General features: G+C 38.6%; 1 protein-coding gene across 6 annotated transcripts in view; it reads right to left on the bottom strand.

Moving 5' to 3' along the window:
* SULF1 (sulfatase 1) overlaps positions 1-16,853 on the bottom strand; it is a gene marked incomplete at both ends in the record, with an annotated part of 61,690 nt that overhangs the window by 1,353 nt on the left and 43,484 nt on the right. For 4 of the 6 annotated variants that reach the window (XM_080610896.1, XM_080610897.1, XM_080610898.1 and 1 more), the window contains 9 exons: positions 4,688-4,721; positions 5,621-5,744; positions 5,855-5,997; positions 6,120-6,292; positions 6,684-6,749; positions 7,147-7,241; positions 7,327-7,423; positions 8,874-9,120; positions 12,044-12,260. In XM_080610896.1, the coding sequence (XP_080467022.1) occupies positions 4,688-4,721; positions 5,621-5,744; positions 5,855-5,997; positions 6,120-6,292; positions 6,684-6,749; positions 7,147-7,241; positions 7,327-7,423; positions 8,874-9,120; positions 12,044-12,260 (1,196 nt within the window). Of the gene's footprint in view, positions 1-4,617; positions 4,722-5,620; positions 5,745-5,854; positions 5,998-6,119; positions 6,293-6,683; positions 6,750-7,146; positions 7,242-7,326; positions 7,424-8,873; positions 9,121-12,043; positions 12,261-16,853 lie in introns of those variants that run through there. The other 2 variants (XM_080610895.1, XM_080610894.1) reach the window with 2 other exon arrangements.

The raw sequence follows: 16,853 nt of genomic DNA, 5'->3' as shown, positions 1-16,853 counted from the left end.
ATTATAGGTGAAGGTAGGCTTTTATTTACTTTGTAAACATTCATTTTAATTTACATCGAGCAATTAGGAGAAATAAAAGCTGTAAAAAATGTGTTGTGAATTAACTTTTAGCACTGCACAACTCTGTAAAATAGTGTTAAAATATACATACAGATAGAATCTTCTAAAGATTTTGGTTGGGGTTGGTTGGTTAGCTGGGGTTTTTTTATAAAAAAGCTTTCAAAGAAAACATCTAACAGCTTTATCACATAATAAGTCTGAATGAAGGGCACAGATACAAGTCTATAAGTATCTGCATTTTATAGTGATCACAGCCAGGAAAAGCAGAGACATGAAGCAAATTCTTTTCCAAAAGATTTTTGAAGTCACTACAGTGACTACAATGGCTCAGTTTACCAGCTGTAGTGTAAAGCCCATTTTATCTTGACAAGTAACACTGAACACCACTATTTCATTTAAATCACTGTGCAGACTGTGTTCAGTCCAAAGATTTTATCAACAAAGTGGACTACAAGTTAAAACTAATCAGGTAATGCAAAAGCCTGTCAGGGGAAGTGGCCAACTTGTCCTTACAAAAGATGTTGTAGGCAATATTTATTAATCAGTCCACTGAAATGACTTGCATTCTTTCTGGAAAACGTACAGGCAGGTAGGCTGATAGCAATTACCTTGGAAGCTGAAGTGCCTATAGTCAAACAGACTGAACTGAGCACAAATATTTATCTATATTGAGTCCTCCATTCCTACAGTGGCATCTCTATTAATTTGTTTGTATTTCAACTTGCCCTTTCTCATTATTCAAGTAAAACAGAAGATACAATGTTTTCTATTACAGCTTATATTCTTTGCTTCCTTACTTGCTTAGGGTTTCACAATAAAAAGAATTTCTCCACTATTAGTCCATCATACGGGAAGTCAGAAAAATACCATTATGGTCAGAAAAAAACTTCAGATTTTCTCCCACCAAAGGCAGATCACTGTTCTTACTTGGAAGCACCTGAATCTCTGCTTTTACTTGATATTTTTTTCACTTAATAAAACAGCTGTAAATACTTTAAAACATAAAATTTAAATATCTTATTTTTTAAAGCAAGTTCTATAAATACATATATCTTTTGCAAACACTTGGCAATCTTCCTGTTACAGGAAGCAATGCATGCTTTTTGGATTTAGTAGAACAGCTGCGACAGAGCATTTTCCTTCTTTCTTTTCCTGAGGTAGACAAGAGAAACAAAATCATGGCATGGCCACATAAGAGCCATCTTTTAAGTTGACTTATAGATAATTTGTTTCCTGAAATAAAAAATAATTAAATCGTGCAGAGGTTTCACGGAAGAAGTTTTACTGTTCCAGCGCTTAGAGGTATAAAGGGCCCTAGAAAACATCATAGGAAGGGATGCATTTTTCAGGAACTGAGTCACCAAACCCTGTAAGATATTAACCACACTGCAAATGCAACAATGTTTAAATTCTGCTCTGTTATTATTTGTACTGATGGTTTCATATTTTTTTTTCCTTTGCCAAATCAGATCCTGTATAGGAATACAAACTGCTGTAGCAACAGTCAGTGGCAAAAGTGGTTTAGCATGTGATGGCAGAAACTGAAAAAGGAGTGCTGCCATTTGACCAGTAACAGGCTTGGGGATGGATCATGGCAGTGGGGGGCAAAGCAGGAGTTAGAAAGATGCCTTTGGGCCCAGAGGAACCTTTTCTGCCTGTTCCAGGCAGTGGGACAGAGGGTTGAGCTGAGCAAGCTGGGGTGCAGGGGTGGCAGGGTGGGCAGTGGGGAAGTCTGGGGAGCAGCGAAGATCAGGGTTTCTCAGCAGCCTTAGCAGACGGGCAATGGGGCTGTGCTACAGAGAAATAAGATCAGCAAGGAGTTAGTTGTATTCCTACGAAATAGCTCAAAGACTGAGTCGGAGCTACATGGTCCTTCATGCTGGATCTATTTTTTACTCTCTAATTCTGGCATTGTTTCTGCACTCTCAGGGGTCTTTACAGCTGGGAAGGCACTGGAAATTGTTTCCATGATCTTCATGTCAAGCAGAAGAACTTGTTTAAACACATGGGACAGAGTTAACTTGTATTCATACATGTTAAACAAATACGAAAAAAATCTTAAGATCCTAGGCCTGACTGTAAGTTGGTTGGGTCAGCAAGTTGCCTCACAGCTTAATTCCATGGCTTAGCAGTAAGCATGAAAGTTTCCCACTGAAATTAAAGTATACAGGGGGGAAGGAGAGAGGAAAGAAAGGTTTTTTCCCTGTAAGAAATCTCATTAGAAACAGATGTGAAACAGGAAAGTGCAGATGAGTGCATGTGAGTAACAGCGTGGCAGTGGCTTCCTTGATTAGCATTTTGGAATTCCTTAGTTAGACCCAAAAGAGAGAAGTTGTTGCTATCTGTTCACAGCAAAATTTCCTCAGATTCTTTAAAAATCAAGCAGTAGCTAAGCTTCACTCTCCAGTTATCATACTCTGGAGTCCCATGACGTCATCCGCATCTGTGTTGTCTCAAAGCTAGTAAGAGATTTGGATATATCTCCACTGAGACTAAAGACAAGTAGGTACAATCATCTCCTTGGTGGTTTTGAAAAACCTCAGACTAGCAGGAGAGCAGGGAGTAGTGTGCAATTCCCACATCCTGCTGCCAGCCATGTCTGGAGAGACATCTGTCCATTAAAGGGCATGGATGACACCAGCTCTTCCCCGCTGAAGCCTTCTCCCTGTATGTTAAGCCAAAAGCACTATACTGGCTGTTTCCATACAGGCTTCTCGTCCCACCAGCGTACTTGAAACAGTTTGCGCCGTACTAATGCAGAGCATTTTAAATGGAACAAGTCTGAGTGAAGAAACCATATGATCTGAAGGAAGCCTGAGGGTAGTTCAATGACTTAGCAGCATAGGGCTTTTTCTTTCTTATTTCACTGGTTTCTCTGCAGGCATCAAGAAAAGAGATCATTTTGATGGTTCCTGATAAATTGTGTTTGTTCATTTAATTTTCTTTTGCTTGTTTTAGAAAAGAAAACCAGTTTCCACAAAGATGGTGCTTGAACCAAAATGCTGAACCTAGAAATCTGTATATATTGAGAAACTGGGTGTATATTGCAATGGCACAGAGCAGTATCACTTCTGTTATACTATACCTGCTAATTATCCCAGTAGCACAATATTTATTGACTTGGTATCAGAAGTTAAAATGTTTCCACTGCTAAACATTGTAAAAAGAGATAATTAAGGATTAATCCTGTGTGTTCTACTGTTTAATGCAATTCTACAGTTCAAAAACGCCATTTCTGTTAGATCCGTAGTTAAAATGAGGAATACTTACAAAGACATCTTCTAATGAAAGACTTAAAAGCATAATTACAGGGATTACTTTCTATCATTGTAGTAACCAATCCCCACCAGGCTGAAACAAGCAATGCAAACAACTGGGATATATCCAAACAAAAACATCATTTTCCTACATCCTAAAACTACTGAAGTGAGAAAATACAAAATTGGCTGCAAGGGAAAATTAGCTGCTTAAATTGGAGATCTGTAAAACATTGAAATACATTATCTTAATTGTTCACTGACTGCTGAGAGTTAATGACAAGGTTCTATTCAGTAGACCCTGTGAAAAAAAGGTTTATGCAGACTTGTATACTCCCTGGAGCCAGTCTACTTCTCAGGTAAACACTGTATACCAGAAGCTACTCCACCAAAGTGAATAGAGATGAAAATGTATAAACTTAATGTACTGTGAAAAGGCATCAAGTCTAAATATGACACAACAAACTTTAATCTGTTTTTCATCATGAGCACAGGTGTTGCGCAATGAAAATCAAGCCCAGTCCTGTTAAAAACTGAGTTTTTTCAGTTTCTTCAGGCTTTTGCTTTATGATTGACTGGTTCCTCCACCAGGAGAAACTGGGCTCTGCATGATAAACATGTAGGTATGATATAGCTGCAAACAGATAAATATACTTGCAAACAGCAGTCTTTCATGTATTCCTTAGGTTCAAGCATTAGGCATAAAAAAACCCTCACGTGGTGCCCTTCCTCAGTTCACATACTACAACTTTTAAAAGAAATTTTGTTTCATGCTTGTGTGATCTGGTCTGAAAGTAACACCCCCAGCCAAAAGGAACCTCTTCTTTCTGCTGCACTTATATTGTACGATCTCCTGCTGGTTTCTAAGCACATGCTGCTCATACTGAGCTTTGCTTTTGTTTAAAACAGCATCCTAAAGCCAGTAGTAAGATTTTACTTCATTTCATAGGTCTCATTAGGCTCTTTGGATACATATACCTCAGAAAGTTTTTTAAGCACATTTGGTTTATGTTTAAAAAGCAGCTATACAGGCTTCCTAAATAAAAGCAGAAAAAACTCCCAACCCAATAACAGGAAAACAACCCAAAAGAGGTGATACTTTTTGTGTAATTTTCCCCAGGTAAACATCTAAGGAATATAGGCATGAAGTACGAGCTGTATGAAGTCTTGCTATGACAATGAGCTACGTTAAATGCAGAATGGTATGGCTAAAAATATAAATGGCCAGGTTCAGTGTAAAGTAGTTAGAAAATGCATGCATCAAAAGCTACACTGTGTGCAACATGGCAGGATACAGACATTAGTTGAAATGAACTGGAGTCATGCAATTATTTGGAAAGAAGCTGCTGAGAATAAAAAAGTGTGGATACCTGTGTGGATCATAGCTTCCTCCATCTTTATTTCCTGATATAGGAAAATACAAGAGTAACTTTTGTTAGTGTTTAGAACTTGTAAAACCATTCACAATGTAGTTTTCCATGCACAGCATCTAATTCCTAAAAAGAAATGTACTGTGTTAAATAAAGACAGAGCTGTAGTCCAACAAAGATTTCCTGGAAGTCTTTTATAAAAGAACTGAAAAACCACAGTTTTTCCAAAATAATAAACCCCCCAAACAATTAGATATTGTAAAAAAGTGAAACATTTGTAGCTGAAGAAAGAGATACAAAGGTGCAACACCATAAATGATGTAGAAGGGAATGTTCCTGTAAAAAAACCCCACAATATTCAATTAACCAAATTCAAGTGTAGTGAATTCCAGAGTCATGAAATATAATGCCAGCTATTTTCATATTCAGAGTCTCTTGTAAAGAAATATTGCTTTCCTCAAAAATGGAGGAGACTACTGCTGTTGAGAAGTTTGCAATGTTAAGTCTCAATTGTGTTGCAGAGCTTCCTGAAATTGTTCATATAGGCAGACAGCAATTGGGATGTTTACAGGACTTAGTACCTCACCTGCTACTGGGAGGCAAAACCTAACCAAATAAACCCTGCAAGAGAGAAAAGTTATGATTGTGAAGACCTGTATATGCTTGTTATCAATAAGCTAAAATAACATGATCAACTTTCTGCAGCAGTTCTGTCAAATGTTTTTGCTATCAATACCTGTCTAGAATAACCTGTGCCAACTTGCAAAGAAGCTTCCTAGTCATGCAGCTGTGCAGGAAGTTGTATGTGGATCATCCCAAACTATTCAAAGCAACACTTAGGAGAGTGACACTTCATGGATTTCATTAGTATTTAAGCAGATAAAAATAAATATCTGAATAAAATAGAAATAAACACTTTTATTTTTCTTGTACCTGTATCAAGTCCCTTTGGCCTTGGATTGCACTGCTTATAACCTTGACAACTTCGCAGTTCCATTAGCTGTATGTGTAGTTGATTCAAAATGCCTCTTTCCACTGTGTGTACTGTATTTGTCAGCTGAGAGATAGAGAAATGGAAATAAAAAATGCGTGTTAACAGAAAAAAAACCCCACCAACCCATACAGGAGTCTGGTGAAGCAACATTTTGTAACAGGGAAAGGGTTTACCTGATATGGATCAGTGTTCATATCAAAATACTCCAAGAAGCCAGTCACAAACTCACAAAATAGAAAGTTGTGGGTGTCATTAACTGTTCGGAGACACCAGTAAGTGTTGTTGTTCGAGCTTGTGCAAGCACAGAAAGAGCCCACTATAAATTAAAGAAACACATTATTAATTTTCAGTGAAAAATGCTCTGACTGCATGAAGCAGAAACATGTTACATAGCAGAGGATAACCTAGACCACATCTGCATGTGGACATGAGACTTACAGTTCCAGAATGGTGCTGTTTGCCAGTGGTTGTTGTCGTGGGTAAAACACGTCAGTCCAGGAAGGCTACACTCATCTCCTTTCTTCTGGCGCCTTTTCCCCTTCCTTTCCTTCTTCCTTCTCCGGTTCTCTTTGAACAGTTGCAGTTTGCCATCCACTTCCTGTGCTGCTTCTCTGTTTATAGAGAAAGTTGGGCATGCTGACAGAGAACAGTCTCTATTTGGCTAACAACAGCACTAGCAGTTTTTACATCTTTGTCTTTTTTAAAGGTGGACTGATGAGAATATGCCCTTCTTCTAGTTCAGCTTCCACCCCAGCTGTTATGACAAGGCATTCTCTTCAGTAAGCATGAGAAATAATGCATAAATATTATCCATAAACTTTCACAAGTCTGTCCAAAACTAATGAGGGTTTCTTGTGAGTGCTTGCTATATGTAACCTTTTATTTCCCTCCTCTCTTCCCTTCCCCTATCCATAAAAAAAACCTAAACAACCCTCTCCCAGATGTATTTCTCTGGTCACCAAAAAGCCAGCTGAGAGGGTGAGAGGTTAATAACAAGCTTACTTGAAGGGATGAAGATGGCTCTTGAGTTTCTCTTGGGCCTTTACTCCTTTCTCTTTGTTGTAATAACTACAGAGAAAATTATTAGGAATTATCAAGTCAGGAAATCATTTTCAACATAAAACCAAACCAGAAATATTCCATCTATAACATTTTCTTAAAGAAATACACAGAATGATTTTTACTTCATTTAAAGAATGTGTGAGTGATTGTATGCTAAATTATAGCAAAACTACAGCTGGATTCAAATACGTCAGTAAAATGCAAACATATTTAATCTGAAAATGTTAATGTTTCTTTTAATTCACAGTAACTCCTACTTTTCAAAGGATCTAACTAAAATTAGTAGCTACAGTTGTTATAAATATCGATAAAGCTTATGTTCTTTTCTATCTCAAAAAACTTAGAAAATGTGTAAGCCTTACCAATCAGCATAGCTTTCGGTGTTGAAAGCCGTCTCCCTTACCTCTGTTTACTACAATCACATTCGTCTGGTTTTCTTCTTTTCAGGTGTCCTCTAACTTCCCTCAAATTCTTAATTTTGTCTTGGAGAGCTTCAATCTGAAGAAAATATTTCTGAGTCAGAATTCTTTTTCAGACAGGTAGCAGTGCAAAGGCTTCACTCAGATTTTAAAATACCTCTTACCTCCTTATCAATGTAAGCCTTGTGGTCCTTCCAGGCTCTGGCAGATTGGTACAGCTCCCTCTCACAGTGAATAGTGTCATTTGGAAGAATAAAACATCTGTAGCCATGAGTTTAAGAAATAGGAAAAAGGTCAGTGCTTTCTCAGTTGCCTACCCATTTCTTTTTTCTTCCAGCATTCCTAACCAATTCTTTGTGATATTATGTTAAGAAATAAATAAACTCTTCTCCTGTTGACTTAACAATATTAATAATTGCTTCAATCTGTTTTCTCTGCAAATTAATAATTAAAAAAAATCCTCAACCATGACAGATGCTCTGTGCCTGCTAAGCAAAAATGCAATGGCAATACCATCTTGGAGATTCTTTATTCAATTAGAGATTAAATTGAAACTGACATAAAAACCTGTTCAGAAGTTAAAGCTTCTTGTTAACCAAATGTGCCATTGCTTATTTAATCACCAGCTTCTGAGAAATATACTTCTCTTGCCACATGAATGTGACCCATCTTCCAGCTACACAAAATAGTCAAGAAAAAAACATAGATTCAGTGGACTGAAGATCAATATAATCAATAAAGATTAATAAAAATCAAAGTTAGAGCAAAAAGTTCAAACAAATGGCTTAAAAAACACCAATAGAACACTCAAGTTAAAAAGTGTTCAGAAATATTCATATGTGTGTTTGAAAACAACAGCTCTACCAACAGAAAAACACACAGGTGCAAGATCAAGGAGATGGACTGAGATGGCAAATCCAACAGATTGCAGGCTGGGGTTCCAAACTTATCATGCTGACAAACAGAAATTGCTTAATTGTGGAAATATTCCAATTTTACAGGCACAACCTTTCTTGGGTCCTGCTTCATCAGAACCCTTCTTGCAATTTTTGAGAAGAACAGAAAGGAAGATGTAGATGTTTATCTCTCTGCATGTTATCCCATTATGTGTTTTTTTTCACTCAAAGAATTCTGAAAGCAATACTGTACTCAGTAAAAGTCAAAACACTTTCTGGAGCAATAGTAACTTCCTCAGAAAACTAAAATCATTGTGGGTCTTTTCAGGGATAAACAGGTCTACTGTATTTCAGCTAGTTAGTGGCTGCAAACAACTAAGCATTAAGAAAGATGATGTAACAGATCTAAGCTTTCCTCGTCTAGAGTGGGATTTCAGTCATCTCAAATTTAGGCTTCTCTGCTAAGCTGGTAGCCTAGGCTTCTTTATAAAGAACAGCAGGAGTGTCAGCTTCACAGAGTGATTAATCTATCATAAGATGCATATTTCGATTTGGAGGATGAATCTCCCTCTGGATATGCCTACTCCTCCTCAGCAATTAGACCCAAACTAAATGTCTTCCTTTAAAACACACATGCTAAACTTAAACGATTCCACCTACTAACAAATACAACCCAGGTTTATCTAAAATCTACAATGACGTTTTTAAGTTCCGAAACATTGTAACTATAAAATCATTAAAATTTGAGAGAAAACAAATAGAAATTTAATTTTTTTCATTTTAAGAAAAATAAAAACACAGAAAAGCAATCATACTTGTGCGTCACTCTGACAGAGTTGGGTTGACCTATAACATCAGCACCATCAGCGATCATTGAGTCACCAGCAGCACCATCAGTTTCCTCTGCTTCTCCCTCATTTTCAGCATTGTGACGCTTGGTGATACTTTTGGTCTTTAACACTTGCAGTTCTTCCTCTTCCAGATTTATATCATAGATTTCACCTTCAAATTCCACAGACAAGGACCGGGTTTGGCGAGTGTGAACAAATCGGGGTTTGTATTCTGAAGCAGAAGAAAGAAACATTCCCATATGTTGCATATATATATCTACATGACCTATGCCATGAACACAAAACATATTCCAAACAGCATGAATGTTTTGCAGTAAAAGCAGTGGCGGTGAGGTGGGTTTGTGTCTTTACAGAAACTTATTTAATGATTTTTTGACACATTAGAGCCCTCGCTTTCATGAGTAGCATGAAATTTTGATTGCTTCAAGGTTTGTGTTTCAAGCTAGTTTGACCTTATGCCACAGTAAGCATCTGTATCTCCAAATACAATCAGTATCTCAGAAATCAGATGTCTAGAAAAAGACTCAAAAAATCAGAGACCACAGGATTAGAAACCACTTTAGATAATGAAACCATTCAGTACCGTGAAACAAAGTCACCACCTGTAAATTGGCACATGACATGTTTGAATTTTGCTTTAGAATAAAACTGAGTTTTTTAAAGGATAACACTTTTTTCTTTTTAAATATAGGCACTAAAAGGGCAAGAATCCATCATATATCAGTATATATATATACATACATATACTTTGACAGGCACATCATTCATATTTATGTGCACAAGTCAGAGATCACCAAAAACTTGCTGCACTATAAAGCTACAGTGAGATTTATTAGGTCACTTTTACCCATTGAAAGCTCTGAGCTTAGTAGGGTTACAGCTCTTTTAGTTACTATGTGAGTCAGATTAACTAAAACAATTAACTCTGAGGGGGTTTTGATGTTATATACAATAATACCTGTGTCTGGGTTCAGTCTGGAAGACCTTACACTTTCTACTTCTTTTGCTAAATGTACTTGTTGCAAATCAAGCTGATAAACTCCACAGTTGATACCACACCAAATCATGCTCTGTCTATCAAACATACTCAGAGCCCTAGAAATACATAAATGCTTGTAAAAATCAGTTGTAGGGCATTTCCATTTTTACATCTATGCTGACTACACCTTTGTCACCTAAGAGTAAGTATTCATGCAGCAGAATAAAATGGAAACTGTAAGAAAGTACTGCCTTTGGCCAGTAGCACCAGTTCTACTGCAGTTTTTATGTTAGTGTCTTTGAGAGACTCACACGGAGCCTTTCCTGCAGGAATCTTTTAGAAGTGCAAATAGAGATCCTCATCCATTCAAACCACCCTGTCCTAAACTGTTTCAGTGGTTGCCTGCTGTCAGGTGAAAAAAAGGCTTCCCAGTCAAGACATTCATCTTTCTAAAGAGAAAGCCCCTCATTTCAAAGCATCTTTCTCATCTAAACTCTTTAATAAAATAATGTAGAAAGACTCATAGGATCAGATGGGACAATTTCCAGCATTTTAACAGCCTCTGATGATAGTATTTATGAATCAAGAAAAAGAGTAGAAAATATAAGCAATTTATGTAAGTATAATCTAAAAACTGAGGCCCGAACTCATCATTCCCTTAACAATGTCTCATCATCATGAGTCTTTCCCTGCTCTACTCAGAGGAGTGCTAAGGTAGATTTGGAGAAGGAGGAGGGAAGAGGTGTAAGAATGCTGTAAAGGAGACAAGTATGACAAATGGACTTTTTCTGATGCCTCCTTCAGTTATTTTCTATCCTTTCTCTGCCTTCTGCCCCCAAGTCACTTTCCCCAGTTGCAATCCTCATTCACCCCTTGCTGGTGCCCTGGGAACACCTCTTTCCAAGACCTCTTTCCAAGGTACACTACAGGTACTTTGAAAATATAATTTGGGGTAACATTCCACAGGGTGACAATCACCCTGTCAGTCTGTGACATGCAAACTTTTCAGCAGAGGTCTGCCTGTACATGCTGTGAGGTTCCTTAGATCATACTGAACAAATGGAAAAAATTATATCAAGGCAGCATTTAGTCTGAACAATGAGACAACTCAAGACAGACAATATTGTGGTTGAATGTACAAAGAATACCAGGGATTCCTGTTCACATCCAGAGTGAGGGAGGCTTTAAATCAGGAAATATTTGGAATTATATTGACATTATTTTCTTATTTCATAGACATCTGTGCAGCATCTTTTAAATTTTGCATTTATCATACCACTTCACTGTCTTCCTGTTTTAAAGACCAGCCTTTATTTCGTTCCCCAGTCTAGTATTCTATACAGAAAGCAGGAGAATACAGCCTGCTCTTGAACAAAGTCTGAAATCCGGGTTTGATTGCATTGCTGTAGCTGCAGAACTTCATCACTGGGCAGATAGAAGAAAATACTTGTTCCATTTAAAATAATGGCTTTTTAAAATAGGCTTATTTTGTAGAAATCGTTAGCAGAAATAAATCCTGCCCTAAAACCTGCTTGTACATTCCATTCAGCTCATGGTCCACTAGAGGACACTGCTACCTCACTCGTGTCCCCGCCAGACAGTTGCAGCTGAGCAGTATTCCAGTGCGAAAGCAGCCGCAGCATTGCGCATGTCTCAGATGTCTTTGGAGTATCACCGAGTAGCATGTGAGTTCAGTGTTAGCAATGTAAGAAATCCCTTGCACTGGCCATCTTGACATGTAATGGTACCGATTCATCCGCAGGTGCCGCGGAGCTGTCATCGCCACCGTCGCTGCTACCACCACGGCCATCACTACCACCACCGCCACCACTACTGGCAGCATTAGCGCCACCACTGTCACCACCATCACTACTACCACCACCACCACTATTGCCATCACCACCTCCATCATCATTACTACCACCACCACCGCAACCACCACCAGCCTAAACACTATTCCTCACTGTGACGCAAAGGACAATTATTATTCTTATTATTACTACTACCATTATTATTGTTATTACCAAGGCAATTATGTAGAACCTGCTAATTACAGATGCATTCATTAGACACAAAGGTGAAAGCAAGGGTATACCAATAAGCCATTTCCCTCTGCCCTTTGCCTCAAAGTCCAAGAGATCAGATTAACACTTACTTTGCGTATTAGGGTTTCTCAGGAACTGTCTTTGATTTTTTCTTTGGGTCCTGCTGTTCCGGTAATCAGTGTCTCCACAGTTGCAGTCTTTGTCTTTACTGTTGTATCCCCGGGAGTGAATGCTGCGGGTCCTTTTCCTGATGGCAAGTATGTCACTAGATACCTTACACTTGTGAATTCGAAGTTTGCCGGAAGCATCCTCTGTGCACTGCCACTTCTGTGAAACAAAGATGATTTCCCAGCAGCCTTCCAAACCCCTGCTACTTTCAGGTGGATTATAAAACAAGACGGGCAAATTTCTTTAAAAATTAAGCAGTCCCTTAAATAACAAACTGAGAAGAGAAGCTAAATTTTAAGGACTAAATTCACTCACATTCTTCTCAATATCTCTCTCATGCTGGGCAAACATAAGCTTGAATGAAATCACTGCAAATCTGCATAAGAAAATACAGCTGAGCCAAAAAAAAGATATATAAATCAAGAGTATCTAGACTAAACATATCCCTGAAAGGAGCAAGTAAAAAGTCTTAATTTACTGAGCCAGGGAGTACAGCTGTCAGGGCTGTTTTCACCAACACTTTTATTTCTTTGAAAAAACAAACTTTTTCTTTGTTCTGTGACTTGGAATTTCTAAAATGGTTGAGGTGAAAATTAAAAATCTCCACAGATGAAGACAAACTGGCTTAGTTGTAGAGTTCCTTGGAAAGAGAAGAACAAATTGTGGGTGTGATTTATAGAAAAATACATAAACCACTAACAGCATGTAATTTATTACCTTTCCAGTGGCCAGAATTAGGACCTGCATCCTAAGACATGCCCCTGCAAACCATGACACTCACACTTGCAAACATTGCTGGCTCTTTATATTTCACATGAGAACACAAAAGCCTGAGAGCACGATACCCTCAGCCAGCCTCCCTATGCCCAGAAGGTACAAGTGAGGTGAAAGCCTTAGGGATGGTGAACAAATAAATCAGCTTGAATAAACTCCTTTGGATACCAAAGTCTTGAGATTTGTATCAGACTTGGGAGGAATAGGTGCAGTCTGGAAGGAGTACCTGTAAAAGGCATTGGACACATGCTGAGTATCAGAGCAACCGTGGAAGAATGAGATGAAACAGAGCTTTTTCAGCTTGCCTGCACAGTATCTGTCTGACTTGATTATCAACACCACTGAACCAGATGGAAGATTCCAGGTGGATTTTTCCAGTGGATCCCACTGTCTTCACATTTCAAATTAAAAAGCAACTGGGACTTTAATTTCCTTTTCGTACTGAACTGCCTTAACAAAGCTGAATATAATTTTTTTAAAAACATGGCTAGGTGCTGACAGACCAGAGCTCTTTGCCTGTGCCCAGAGGTTGCCATATACAGCACTCTGCACAAGTGTATATACATATACACCCTGCACAAGCTAAGCAGCCCGTGAAGTTTTTAAGTCAGTTGTAGCCTGGATAATGAAACAGAGAACTAGAAATAGCTATGCTTGTTTACAATTTTAGTACAACTATAGATGACTATTACCCAGTGAGTTTTGTTCACTTTTGTTCACATCTTTAGCCCAAATGACCAGAGTCTGCATACAGAGCACTTAAGTTTGGCTGGATAGCATAGAGAACAAAACTCAGTAATGTTACTGATAACTGGAAATTTCTAGTTGCAGTTTCAGCTCTTTCTCTATAATGTGTCATTTTTTGGTTCCCATGACTGAATATCGTAGCTTTCTCATGCCTCATTAATAATAGCCAGACAGCTAGACGCTGGCACTAATGGAGTCCCCAACTTAATTTTTGAAATGGATGCTAATATCAGAACATACACATTTCAGTAAGTCTCTTCCGTTAACTAAGGGTTGTTCTGGACTGTTTCTGGGGTGCTGTCTAGCTGCCTGAGGAAGGAAGGAAAAAAACTAAGCTGCGGGTATATTTGCTGACCTGATAACCCAAGGAGTGAGCTGACGTGGCCCTGAACAGCAGCACTGTGAGAGCACTCTCTGTCCTAACATGTGGGCTGAGTTAAAAGATGGATCCAGTGCTGCCTGTGGATCGTCATGATTGATCCCAGAACAGTAAACCATGTGTAAAAGGCCATAGACTGGCACAAGTCTGATGGCTGCCTGAGAAATCACACTCGTGTCTGGACTTTCAGTGTAAACATACACCTACAAGTGACAGGGTGACTTTCTACAAGTAAAGGTGCCTGAGAGCCGTAACACTTTGCAGGATTTTATTCTGCAACAGCATGTGCACTCTTCCTACCACAGCAAGAGAAGATTGTTACAGGATAAGAACTGACTGCACCACCATATTTCCTGTGTTTATTAGGTACATGTTACATTTATAAACATATGGCACTAGTTTTTAATGAGTCTCAAAAGCACCATTTTAAAGTAAAATAAGTATTCTCTTTGTCTAACATTAATTATAGCAAGAGGTTCCAGGAGTGGCTTCAGTAGCCATTTAGATCATTTTCAACAGTATTATGACTAACACTGAAACAAGACTCTCTGTGTCTAGTACAAGCCCATAATAGTTCTCTATTTAAAACAGGGATTAAATGTGATTCAGTGATTCAGTTACTCTTTTTTTTCTTTTTTTTTTTTTTAATTTTACTTTAAAAGATGTCATTATAAAGATGCTCCAGAGTTCTAAGATGGAATTTCTAGACTAACTTTCCTGAATCTTTGCCCATGCCAGTGTAATCAGGCATTGAGCATGCATTATGCAGTAAGTCATAATGATCCTTCTGCTCATCTTTAAATCTATAAAATGCATTAATGCACATAAAAGAAGGTTCTGGTTGATGCACTGCCCCTTCCCCTCCTCTGTTTTCTATCTTGCTTCCCGCTATGAATACCAAAATATTGTTTAATGTCCAGGACTATTAGGTTTGATTTCTGGGTCCCCATTTCTCCATCAATTAAAAAAAACATTGGCACACACACCACTAAATATATCTTCATTATATTTTAATTTGTATATGTTTTCTTATTTTCCTTCTGACAGTGACGTTTCACAAGATACCTAAGCCTATCTAACAATTCACTGTTGCCATAGGAATATGGGATAGTTCTTGCTTCTGGCTGCATGTTGACTGCACTGATTTATTCTCTCCACAGTAAGAGAAAAGGGAACTAACTCAGAGTTAAAAAACCTAAAACAGTGGAGGAAAAGCAGGACCCTGCCATTTTGGCTGCAAAAAGCTGCTCTATCATTTCAGTCATGTTGTGAAACTTAACCTGTGTCAGCCTTTTCCCTGTCATTGACTCATCATGTCCTTCTTTCACCTTATTTCATCACCTACCCTCCAGCAACTATTTCCCTCTCACCTCAGTTCCCCACCTTCATTTTTCCTTCTGCCTCAATTTAACTTCAGAGGGCAAGCAAAACATGGAAGAAAATACCCCTCTTCCCCCCTGCCCCTGGCAGAAAACTGCAGAGGCAGCTCAGGAGATGTTAACTTGTAAAAGGACTAAGCACCTCTGAGGAGTGGACAAAGACTTTGGGTTTGTCTAGTTTGAGAAAAAGTCTAAGAGGCAACCTCATTGCTCTCTACAGCTTCCTAAGGAGGGGAAGTGGAAAGAGAGGTGCAGATCTCTTCTCCCTGGGATTCAGTGACAGGACAAGGGAATGGTTCAAAGCTGCGCTAAGGGAGGTTTAGACTGGACATTAGGAAGCACTTCTTTATTAAGAGAGTGGTCAAACACTGGAGGTGTTTCCCACAGAGGTGGTCAATGCCGCATACCCCAAGCCTGCCAGTGTTTAAGAGTCATTTGGACAGTGCCCTTAATAACAGACTTTAACTGCTGGTCAGCCCTGAAGTGGTCAAGCAGTTGGACTAAATGACTGTTGCATGTCCCTTCCAACTGAACTATTATTTCTGCTCCTCTCCTCTCCTCTCCTCTCCTCTCCTCTCCTCTCCTCTCCTCTCCTCTCCTCTCCTCTCCTCTCCTCTCCTCTCCTCTCCTCTCTTCTCCTCTCCTCTCCCTCTTCTGTCAAGCCTGAAGCTCAAACACATACATACACACACCTGCCCCTCCATGGGGAGGCAAGCATTGGACTACAGCAGGACTGCAGCAGGAGCTTTTCCTTGGATGATGTCATCCTCATGATGCATTTTCTTCTGTGGATAAAAGTTTGCCCTTATAAAGTCATTTCAAAGACAAAGGGGAGCAAACGGGCTCGTTAAAATGGCATTGCTTGTACTTGGTTGCTTTGCATTGCGTTGCTACTGGCATGCTTCCAGTTGCAACTTACTGCTACATGAGCAAGACAACAGCAAATGACTTCATAACTACCTTGGGTCTCAGTTTTCTGGTATTAATCAGTTTGTGCACAGCCTTAAAATTTAGTAAGTCTATTTCATTACTGAATATAATTAAGACATAAAATATGCATTTGGCATGAATCATTGTGATGTGCTGCACTGTAAATATCTACTTAAGCAGGATTTCAAATCAACTTTGTTCAGTTAATAGGTTGTGACAGCTTTGAGAGAGTTGCTGCCCCCTTATATACAGGGGAAGTTAATTAGACAGTTCATGAAAGGTGTCTTAACAGTAGGCTAGCTAAGGGTTTCTATGAAATGTAATTACTGTGTATTTGCAGTAGACACTTCAGTGTTAAACATCTTGTCAGATTTTATCATGAAGCTATGAAACCCTGAAAAACATGTAACCGGAAATATAACAGAGCCACAATATTTTTACAGGTGCTTTTTCATTTTTGTAGTGTATTGTTCAGCCTAGGGAATGCTAAGATACAAAAAGGAAGACTTCATGAATTTAAACATGTCCTCAAGATCTCATTTC

The sequence above is a fragment of the Psittacula echo genome (assembly GCF_963264785.1).
Source record: "Psittacula echo genome assembly, chromosome: 2".
NCBI classification, from domain to species: domain Eukaryota; kingdom Metazoa; phylum Chordata; class Aves; order Psittaciformes; family Psittacidae; genus Psittacula; species Psittacula echo.
Note: the sequence above shows the minus strand (reverse complement) of the source record. Positions and strands in the feature narration are given on the sequence as shown.